Source organism: Volvox carteri (assembly GCF_000143455.1).
Source record: "Volvox carteri f. nagariensis unplaced genomic scaffold VOLCAscaffold_32, whole genome shotgun sequence".
Lineage (NCBI taxonomy): Eukaryota > Viridiplantae > Chlorophyta > Chlorophyceae > Chlamydomonadales > Volvocaceae > Volvox > Volvox carteri.
The window spans coordinates 758,427-769,717 of record NW_003307575.1 but is presented as its reverse complement, the minus strand read 5'-3'; the positions used below and the strand labels follow the sequence as shown (position 1 = coordinate 769,717).

The following is an 11,291-nucleotide window of genomic DNA, read 5'->3' as shown; positions in this document are numbered from 1 at the left end:
CCGAAGCACAGCGCGAGGGGCGGGTGCATACGGCTGGTTAGTCTCATGCACTCCGCCCCCGGGTCAGGCCGCACGGGAAACGACGGCCGGCACGCAACAGCGCTTGTTTGGCGCTCCAACTAGACGGGATCTATGCCCGTTGGTCTCCTAACATAAACGAAGTCGCAACTGGGGGGCTCTTCCTGCCGACCGAACGAACCGTATGTATGTATGTATGTATGTATGTATGTATGTATGTATGTATGTATGTATGTATGTATGTATGTATGTATACATATGTATGTATACATATGTATGTATACATATGTATGTATGTATACATATATATGTATGTATATATATGTATATATATGTATATATATGTATATGCACATTACATACATAAGAGACCTGTCAAGGGAAGGTAAAGTGCCCCTAGTCGATGGACGGTAGTGACCTGGGATAAAGTTAACTAGCGAGCTGACCAGGAATGGAGTTGAGCCGCCATTGATCCGGCAGATTCCGTTGGATGCCGGTGGCGGGTGCGAAACCTGAGCGATCCACTGAGAAGCTGACTAGGGTGACTGGATGAGGGTGCCCCGAAATACCGGGGAAGGCAGGGTCTGCCGGGTAGCGGCCACAAGGTGAAGATATGACCCCCCTGTCTCACACATCATACATCAGCACATATACTTAATCCCCATCGGTTCTCCCCTTCCCCCCCACACACATATCACACACACCTTTCGTCGCCGATATACGACAGCCGCGAGGACGCAAAGCGCGCAGAGGAACATGCAGCCTACAGCCGCAGCAATAAGGATCATCAATGGCAACCCTTTTTTGGCGGCAGCGGCGGCGGCGGTGGCGGGGGAAGCCAGCGGCGGCGGCGCCATCGCCTCGCCCGCCTGGTACTGCACTGGCGAGCAGCTAGGTACGGCGGTGGCGTCGCCGCCGCCCGCGGCTGCGATGGCAGCTCGACAGTCGACAGGACCGGGAGTGGATCCGGTGTTCCGAGTCTGCACAGCGCAGGAAAAAGTGGCAGCGACAAAACGGAAAATCATAACGGTGATGCAATGTCGCATGTAAATACATCTCAATCATTAAACCAAAACTTTGAATTTCAAATTTTCAATTTCAAACTTTACACGCGATCACCACTGATTCAAAAGCGACAAGAACGACGATTAATGAATTCTTGGTCAGGAAGGCTGTTTTAAATTGAAATTCCACAAGCTTTGTAATTTTAAAATTTCGAAGTATATCTACGGCTCGTCCCTTCCCGCCCGCCAGCTAGCCACACGCACCACGCTGCCAGTGGTCGCCCATTCTCCGTCCATAAGACCTAGCGGACACACGCCCTCAACACCCGCGTTGGACAAGGCGTTGAACACAGCCGCCTTGAACGCTGCCAGCGGCCTCGCGGGGTCAATCTGTTGGAAAGATGAAAGGGCGAATGGGAGGAGGGGGAAATGCCATGGTCCGGCACCATTGGGTTGGAGGGAGACTGTCGAGGCTAAGGAGGCGTACGGCAGAGGCATATCATGAAGCGGAAACACCGCATGTACGCAGCATGTACATGGCACGTGTAACACGTCCCAAGTCCAGGTTCTTCTCCCACCTTTGATCGTTCCTCTAGTCCAAACCTGATCCAGCCTGATCCTCCCTCCATACACTGACGTTCTGCACGCGGACTCGACAACAGCATTTCCGTACATGACCCTGAAGGTCTTCCCCCTTACCCCCCCTCTTTGCCGTTAATCCAAACCCCTAATGCAAATCTCGTCCGACCAGCCACAACCCCACAAAGGCCCTATGGTAAAGCTATCCCTCCCTGCACACGTGTGTGTACGTATGTATATATGTGTGTATATGTATATGTTTATGTGTATGTATGTGTGGATGGAGGGATGGATGGAGGGAAGGAGGAAAAACCTTTTGACTTTTTAACCAAAAATGTTATTATGAAGTATGAACAAATATTTGCTAATTACTATTTTCAAATTGTGCTTACCTGCTAACCTTACTGTTTTATTTGTTGCACAAAATTTGAAATGAAGTTTAGTGAAATTAATATAATATTTGCGCTACGTGGGCCATTGCTACGCGCCAAATTGATAAGGAGGGAAGGAGGGAGGGATCCGCAGGTTGTTCTCCTACCTCTCCATTCTCGACAACGGAATATTATTGTTATTATTATCGCACCCTAAGGGCCTTACCTTGAAGGTGATGTTGACAGCAACGCGCGAGCCCGCGCAGTCCTGTAGCGTGGGGCCGAGAAGGGACATCACAGGACTGTTTTGAAGTTCGAAATGCAAACGTTTTTCAAAAGTTCAAAAGTAGTTCAAGGCAGCGGCAGGTGGCAAGACGGGGATGGGGAAATGAGAGGACGGGGCAGCGCGGCGGAACGCACAGAGCGGCGGAAGCAAAGAGTGGTAGAGAGAAAGGGGAAGAAGGGCAGACAGACAGACAGACAGACAGACAGACGGACGGACAGACAGACAGACGGACAGACAGACAGACAGACGGACAGACAGACAGACGGACGGACAGACAGACAGACGGACAGACAGACAGACGGACAGACAGACGGACAGACAGACAGACAGATCCTTGTCAACCTGTGTCATTGGGTTGGCCAATGAGCCCTACATGCATTATGACCTGTATCGCCGAAATCCATGACAGCTCCGAAACCGATTCGTCCACGAAACCAGAGCGGTATTTCCGAAGAAACTACTTACCGTACCCGCGTCGTTGAGGCGCCTTCGCCGCCCGCTGGCGCTACTGCTGCTGCTACTGCCACTGCCACTATTTGTGGTGGTTTCGGAGGCACACGCCGTGGTGACATTGCGGGTCGGCAACTTGACCAACGCGGCCAGCGCCTGCACGAGGCTGTCTTGTACGGCTGCCGTGCAGCTGGCGAATGGTGAATCTCCCTGCGGTACCAGGCAGATCAACTTTTTCTTTGTATGTATGTTGTTACAGGGTGGTTAACTTAGGGTGGTTAACTTCGCCAGCGGCCCCCTTCTTTGTATGCATGTGGACATGTCGTACACGCACAAGAACGTCCACTCGTGTTTAGTTTTTAGTAGAAACGCTCAAAGGGATATGCTGCCGGGAAACCCCCTCCCTCCATCACCACTACTGCCTCCTCATCATAGTCAATACTAGATCCAAAGGTGTCAGCTCTTACAGAAATTGGACCCACCATCAAGCGTTTTGTTCATTTTCAGTTGGCTCTTCCTTTATTTCCATAGCGCCCCACGCATTAATACAAAACCTGTTACCTCAATTGTTCGTTTTGCTTCTTTACGGATATCTACGCCGTACTTCTCTGCCGTACACGTCACGAAATTCCCACTGGTCGCACCTTGAAGCGTGCCGAAGCTACCAGATAGTTGTAATCCAAATCTAAACTCATGGGAAACCCAGGCGGCGGATCCGGCTGTGGCCTTGACGGCGGCGGCAGCGGCGGCGGCGCAGACCCAGGTGACGGGGCTGGAGCCTTGACGGTTGGCGGAGGGATGGGGTGCGGCGGCGGCGGCAGCGGCGGTGACGGCGACGTTGAACTTGGCCTTGGAGGCATGGGTTGGGAAAATGGTGGGTGCAGCGACTGCGAAGGTATCGGTAACGGTGGCGGAAGAGGCGACGGCGGTGCTGGCAGTGGTACGGGCGTCGATGGAGGTGACGGCGGAACTGGCGGCTCGGGACCGACTGGCGGCAATAATGGCGGCAGGAGCGGTGGCGAGGGCGGGGATGGAGGCGCCCCAGGCGGCGGCGGAGCGGATCCGAAGGCGGTGGTGAGGGCATCGGCGGCGGGGCTACCGGCGGCGAGGGTGGTGTCGGCGGCGGCGGCAGGGCTGGCGGCGGTGATGGAGGCTGTAGTGGTGGATATAGAGGCGGCGGTAGGTGCGGCGGGGATGGAGGCGCCCCAGGCGGCGGCGGCAGCGGATCCGAAGGCGGTGGTGAGGGCATCGGCGGCGGGGCTACCGGCGGCGAGGGTGGTGTCGGCGGCGGCGGCAGGGCTGGCGGCGGTGATGGAGGCTGTAGTGGTGGATATAGAGGCGGCGGTAGGTGCGGCGGGGATGGAGGCGCCCCAGGCGGCGGCGGCAGCGGATCCGAAGGCGGTGGTGAGGGCATCGGCGGCGGGGCTACCGGCGGCGAGGGTGGTGTCGGCGGCGGCGGCAGGGCTGGCGGCGGTGATGGAGGCTGTAGTGGTGGATATAGAGGCGGCGGTAGGTGCGGCGGGGATGGAGGCGCCTCAGGCGGCGGCGGCAGCGGATCCGAAGGCGGCGGTGAGGGCATCGGCGGCGGGGCTACCGGCGGCGAGGGTGGTGTCGGCGGCGGCGGCAGGGCTGGCGGCGGTGATGGAGGCTGTAGTGGTGGATGTAGAGGCGGCGGTAGGGCGGCGGGGATGGAGGCGCTCCAGGCGGCGGCGGCAGCGGATCCGAAGGCGGTGGTGAGGGCATCGGCGGCGGGGCTACCGGCGGCGAGGGTGGTGTCGGCGGCGGCGGCAGGGCTGGCGGCGGTGTTGGAGGCTGTAGTGGTGGATGTAGAGGCGGCGGTAGAAGCGGCGGGGATGGAGGCGCCTCAGGCGGCGGCGGCAGCGGATCCGAAGGCGGCGGTGAGGGCATCGGCGGCGGGGCTACCGGCGGCGAGGGTGGTGTCGGCGGCGGCGGCAGGGTTGTCAGCGGTGATGGGCTTAGGGTAGGAGGTAGAGGGCCTGAAAGAGGCAATGGCAATGGTAAGCGAAGGGATGGCTGTGGAGGGCGGGGGCTAGGGGGACTGGGAGGCATCGGCAATGGGGCCGGCGATGGCGGCAGCGGCGGCGGGCCGGGTTTTGGCGGTGAAGGCGGTGGCGGTGCTGGCGCCGGTGAAGGTGGTTTCGGTGGCGGCGGCGCCGGTGGCGGCCTGGGGGTTGGCGGCCGCGGCGGTGGCGGCGGCGGCGCCGGTGGCGGGCTGGGGCTTAGTGGCCGCGGCGGTGGCGGCAGCGGCGGCGGTGGCGGCAGCGGCGGCGATGGCGGCAGCGGCGGTGGAACGTTCTGAAACTCGCAATTGGACGAGCAGCCGTCGCCGTCGAGGATGTTGCCGTCGTCGCACTCTTCATTCGGATCAACCACTCCGTCACCGCATCGCCAGCAAGCCGGATCGAGCTTGTCCACCAGCCCATCGCCGTTGTTATCCCGTCCGTCCCAGCACTGCTCGTACGTCAGCATCGTGTTGAAATTGCAAAGAACTGCTCTCGGTGGGTTAGGGCGGGGGCAGCGGGGGGGGCCGCGGGGTAAGCGAGGGGGGTGGACGCGAGTGAAGACGGTGGCAAGATCTAACCAGATTCGATCGGATCAAGCCAAATCCAATAGATTTCACCAGACCTACCTAGCCAGATCCAACCAGATCCAACAAGACCCAACCCGTCGTCCAGGCCAGGCAGACAGAGACGAATAAAAATTCCTTCAAAACACGTATTGTGCCCAGCACGAGGAGGAGCAGTACTTTTTAAAAGTGGTTATTAATGACCAAGCTGTTACTGAGAAGACAATTCCCTTACGGAAGGTGGTCACTAGGAAAGTTTTGGAGTCACCTAACATGGTGGTCGCCTGGAAATTGGGCTGCAGAACCCCCCGTAGTAGTGACCATAGGTTCTATCTGTACATATTTCCGGCCAAATCCTTCTGTATATATCTTATATGCGTACATAAACAAATCATTATATAAGCGTCGTCTTGGCTATTCGAGGAATGAGCGGTTTGAAATCGCATCTTCTCGTAAGTACGGTTCAAGTGGGCTCCTGTTCAGCATACTCGCTGGGGAAAACATTTTGTGCAAGGTAGTTACCATAGTTACCACCCCCACAGTAACCACTTGGTCACTAAAAAATTACCACGGTGAAAACGTTTTAAAATCACTGAGAAGGAGCCACAACCACGTCAGAAAAGCAGGTCAGGGCCTGCGTCGTCAGGTGGTCATGCGCCCCATCTCCTCCACCCGAATTAATAATTCGCCAGGATGACCCAATCCCCCGATTGCCCCTAACCCCCCAAACCCCACACGCCCACACGTACATTGCTGCATCACTCGGTTTGTTGTTAACCGTACCAACCACCTTGTACCTCCCTCAACCACCTTACCGGTCGCACGGCAGTCCTGCTTGGGACCCGACAAGACGGGGCAGAATCCCGCCTGGTAAGCCACCACGCGCATTCCGTTCCAGTCTACAGGTCCCGTGAAATAGCCGTGCCAGGCGTAATGATCCAAATTACTGGGGAATGTAGGTGGTGGGTGGGAGGTGGGGAGGTGGGGAGGTGCAGCATCAGGGACAAGGAGGGGGGCAGAGGGTGGCCGCCGGAGGGCTTGGTAACGTTGGTGGGCGGAGGAGAGGGGGGCCGCAGGTGACAGAAGGCAGGGGCAGAAGGGGAATTTGTTTGCATGTATGCATGTATTGTCACGGCAGTAGTCTGCCGTACGCACGTGTTTTGTCGATGCTACAGTATATATGTATGACGCGACAGTATGTATGTATGTATGATGTGTGGAACAAGGGGGTACATCTCCACCCGTGGCCGCTACCTGGCGAAAGCCTGCCTTCCCCGGTATTTCGGGGCACCCTCATCTAGTCCCCCTAGCCGACTTCTCAGTGGATAGCTCAGGTTCCGCACCCACCACTGGCATCCAACGGAATCTGCCGGATCGACATTCCTGGTCGGCTCGCAGGTTAACTCTATCCCAGGCCACCACCGTCCATCAACGAGGGGCACTTTACACTTAACCTTTCGTTGTCGTTACACTTTACCTTTCTTATATTCTACCCTGACAGGTCTCGATCCCGGGATCTCCCGGGAGCAATGGTCGTGCCTTACCAGTAGTGTCTAACCTAGTATATATAATGTGTGAAACAGGGGGGTGTATCTTCGCCCGTGGCAGCTACCCAGCGAAACCCTGCCTTCCCCGGTATTTTGGGGCACCCTCATCCAGTCACCCTAGTCAACTTCTCAGTGGATCGCTCAGGTTCCGCACCCACCACCAGCATCCAACGGAATCTGCCGGGTCGACAGCGGCGCAACTCTATTCCTGGTCGGCTCGCAGGTTAACTTAATCCCAGGTCACCACCGTCCATCAACTAGGGGCGCAATGCTTTCCACCATCGGAAGGACTTTGACCCTAACGGGTATCGATCCCGGGATCTCTCGGGGGCAATGGTCGCGCCTTACCAGTAGTGCCAAACCCTAGTACATATGTATGTATGTAGCGGAGAAATCACCAGAACAGCTACAAAAAAACCTTCTTACTCTGAAGTGGAATCAGGCGAGTAAAGCTTCATTTCGTTTGTGACGGTGACATCGATAAAATCCGTGGCGGTGAAGATCATGGGCATCGGCAAGAAGCCGTACGGCTTACTCTGTGACCCCTGGGTCAATACGACCATGGAACCTGCAACATGGCATGTACGTGTCGTACACAGATTAATTAACAAGCACGTAGAGCCGCCAGAATATGCTCTAACCGCCAACTGTACGACAAGGAAAAGCGATCGGCTCCCCTTTTCGGGGGCCTTACGGGTTGCTCCTCTATCAATATGGAGGAGTGTCAATGATGTGTAGATGTGTGCCGATGATGAGTGTTGTGATGTGTGACGAATGCTGGTGTGAGTGTTAATGAGTTTTGATGAACAGTCGTGTTCATCTAATCTCACAATACAACTCTACAACCCCGGTTATAGGGAGCAAGCTGAGAAACATTTAATCTTGGATCCGTAGAACCTCGATCCATTACAATATCAAAAACCCTCAGGATCTGCGCGCAGCAGCAGCAGCAGCAGCAGCAGCAGCAGTCCGAAGCACCGAACGCTGAGCAGCAGCTAGGCTGCTTCCGTTAGTCCATCAACCCCGCCGGATTCCCCAAGTCTGAAATCAAATGTGGCATGTGGCATGTGGCGTGTGGTCGTTCGCCTCGTTTGCCTAATTATCCTCCCGGCCGTTATCCTCCCGGAGGTTGGCTGCAGGTGGTTGAGGCGGTTGTACGACGAAGGCAAAAACACGAAGCCCTCAAGCATCCTCACCTCCCTCGTTCACAAAGTCGAATATCCTGTCTTTGATGCCAATAAGGGCCAAGTTCATGGTCGCATCGATACCGCCGGTTGTCTGGCCGGAGTCAGAGGGAATGTACAGCAGCTTGTACGAACTGAGGTTGTAGTACGCCGCCACGTCTGCAGGCTTTCTTACGTAGGTGATGATTGAGGGGCTGTATCCCGCGGCTGCAACCCAGCCTTCTAACGAATCCCGTGCGGCCTGTACGGCAGGGGTACGGCAGGGGTATATGACGGGACTCCAGATCGAGGAACGATAGTAAAAAGTATAATAACTTATTTGAAATGGGGAGGCTCAGGAGTATTTATAAGGGCCTATGCAGGACAGGTTCTATAGAACCTGCGCGGCCCCGCAGACGAAAACACAGATGCAATAAGTGCGTAGTGGCAAACGAACACAAATACGCATTGCGAACCCCACTTCGTTTTCGCCTGTCCCGGGCCTTAACTTCACCCCATCCCCATCCCAGTCCCAGCCACCGCCCCTGGTCGTGCTAAGATTACATACATACATACATTCGGGTTTTAGGGTTTTAGGGAGTGGGACCCCACGACCCGATCCTGTCAATCATCGGGGGAGTACTGCGCTGCGCGGAGGCGGTGGACATCACGACCTAAGGGTCAAGCGGACGCGGCGGGAGCTGGTGTCTAGGGGATAAGGGGTTAGGGTGTCGAGGCGCGGAGGGGGGATGAGGTGGTGAGGGTGGTAGGGAGGTGGAGAGGGAGGTTGAGGGGAAAGGTTGCGAGGGGTGCGGGGTCAGAGATGGGGTTTGGGGGGGTGCCGCGCAAGGGGAGATGGGGGAGGGAGGGTTTATTTGCCTGGGGAACCGTGCCGGCGGAGGGGGGGGGAGACCGGGGAAAGGGCGGGGAGAGCCGGGAGGGGAGGGGAAGAGGCAGAGAGAGCACCAAGAGGATGTAGGGTTGAGGGGTGGTGAGTGGAAACAGGTGGCCGTAGCGAGGGCGCGGATGAGGGGGAGGTGGGCACCCAGGAGGGGCCGTACTCGGAGGTGCGCGCGTGGTGCAGGACTAGGTTCTTCAGGGTACGAGACCGGGTTTCGTGTGTTGCGGCATCTACGTGAGATAGGATCTTGGGAACCAGCCGTCTTGGTAGAGCGGTAATGGGGGGGCGCCGACCTGGCTACCCTCCCCCCCTGTGGTTTTCGGAGGCTTGATCGCCCGGGGTCGCCGCAGGGTTTTCCCGTTTGAATACTTTTCAAGTTAGACCCCGTGCTGTGGAAGGGCGTGGGCTTGTGCGGTGTTATCCCCCCGACGGGTGCTATCTCCCCTGGACTAGCCCAGGGAGGGAGAGGCGGGGGTGGGTAGTAGACTCAGTAGGCTGTTTGGCATCTTGTGGTGTGAGCGCTCAGCGCTCTTTATATCTGAGGATGTTTGAGCTTGGTGACCTCCCCAGCCCGGGATGACTCGTCGGGCTCCCGGTCGCCCGGTCCTGGATGCGAGCCCTCTGAGGTGCTCGGTTCGTTCGGTCGGCAGGAAGAGCCCCCCGGTTGCGACTTCGTTTCAGTTGCTCCACAATCTCAGAGACTCCTAATACCGTTAAGTGACCAGCGGGCATAGATCCCGTCTAGCTTGAGCGCCAAACGAGCGCTGATGTGTGCCGGCCGTCGTTTCCCGTGCGGCCTGACCCGGGGGCGGAGTGCACGAGACTAACCGGCCGTGTGCATCCGCCCCCCGTCGGCCCCGGGCCTCAGGCTTTTCAGCCCACAGTGTAATCAACGTCATACATACATACGTTCTATGCCTTCACCATCATATGACCTTGCAGCCTCCCTCCGCCAAAACCACACGTGTGTGTGTGTGGTTGTTACAGTGGGCTCCAGATTCACGAAGAGTAGAGCCAGCGGGCCAGCTGGCCGTGCACTGCACGAGAGACTATAATATACAAATGGTCGCAATGAAATTGGGACACAGAACCCCCGGTAGTAGTGACCCCCGACAACATTTTTAGCCGCTTGGATGGGAGCAGTGTTGCTTTACTGAGCTCGGCTCGGGAACACGTTGCCGTACATAGGGTCAAAGTTGGATCTTCGGATGCATGGTTCTAGTGGGCTCCTGTTCAGCATACTCGCCGGGGAAAAACTTTTTGTGCAAGGTAGTTACCATAGGAAACCCCCACAGTAACCACTTGGTCACTAAAAACGTTACCACGGTAAAAAAAGTTTTAAAAACACCGCCCAGGTTGCCTTGTCAGGACCAGTACGTGCGGTTCGGCAGCATATGTACGCCACGCTGATCATGCGCCTCAGTGTTGTGATAATAATACAACACTGAGGCTACTGAGGCTATTCCGGCGCCTTTAGCCATATAAAGCATTCTTCTAGGCTGTGACCAAACAAAGCATTCTTACTTACTATCACCCTCGACTGTTTTTGGCCCGGCTCCCTACAAGCAAGTCGGCTGCATATCGGCGTCCTTAAGTCACCTCATTGGCTTACCCTTGACATTCAGGCGCAAACGAGACGGGGGAGAACAATGACTCGGCGCCACACAATAATAAAAACCGACCGTCTATGGCTTTCACCCCCGGGGGCTGTTACGGACGTCCCCGCCAGGAGTGCAGAGATTGTGAAACCCCCTTGTATAACTTTATATAACCCCTCTTGTATTTATAGACACACATACAGACGTCCAGGTATTACGTGCCGTACTCAAACATACACTAACACAACACATAACATAAACCAACAGTCTTTGACCTTCCTGTGACCCTAATGGTTGCACGTGGCCAGTACGACACACGAACACAAACACGCGCCCACACGCGTCACGTTGCGCCTATTCCCCCCCCCCTCAACCCCGCCTGCACCCCGTCCCCCTCAAAACCCCGATCTCCCCCCTCACCCCACTGGAATAGCCTCCGAAGGTAATGATGCCTCTGGCGTCCTTGGGGGCTCTTTCCAAGGCCTGTCGTATCATGTTCACGTACAGGCCGCCGCAAGCGTAACCCTGGCAGTGGTTCTGCGGCACGAGTAAAAAATACATTTGAAATTTAAATTTAAGCTGTTTAACCGCAGGGTCCTGTTGACAACGGCTGGCGTTTCGCTAAGCGCGCTATGGACGCGTCCCATTAAATTTCTCAACCCAGTCGCGCCGGGCCCTGCAAAAGCAAAACCTGCTACAACCGAATTGTGTACTGCGAAGGCCTCGAATCCCGGTCGCTTGCCTGTGGATACTTAGGTTATGTAAGTACGCGGGTGGCGCATGTGTT

General features: G+C 56.4%; 1 protein-coding gene across 1 annotated transcript in view; it reads right to left on the bottom strand.

Moving 5' to 3' along the window:
* VOLCADRAFT_93569 (uncharacterized protein) overlaps window positions 1-11,291 on the bottom strand; it is a gene marked incomplete at both ends in the record, with an annotated part of 31,418 nt that overhangs the window by 18,445 nt on the left and 1,682 nt on the right. The window contains 11 exons of the mRNA XM_002952764.1: window positions 723-998; window positions 1,287-1,412; window positions 2,199-2,240; window positions 2,724-2,918; window positions 3,353-3,595; window positions 3,808-4,520; window positions 4,632-4,742; window positions 6,111-6,241; window positions 7,269-7,410; window positions 8,039-8,267; window positions 10,925-11,041. Coding sequence (XP_002952810.1) covers window positions 723-998; window positions 1,287-1,412; window positions 2,199-2,240; window positions 2,724-2,918; window positions 3,353-3,595; window positions 3,808-4,520; window positions 4,632-4,742; window positions 6,111-6,241; window positions 7,269-7,410; window positions 8,039-8,267; window positions 10,925-11,041 — 2,325 coding nt within the window. The remainder of the gene's footprint in view (window positions 1-722; window positions 999-1,286; window positions 1,413-2,198; window positions 2,241-2,723; window positions 2,919-3,352; window positions 3,596-3,807; window positions 4,521-4,631; window positions 4,743-6,110; window positions 6,242-7,268; window positions 7,411-8,038; window positions 8,268-10,924; window positions 11,042-11,291) is intronic.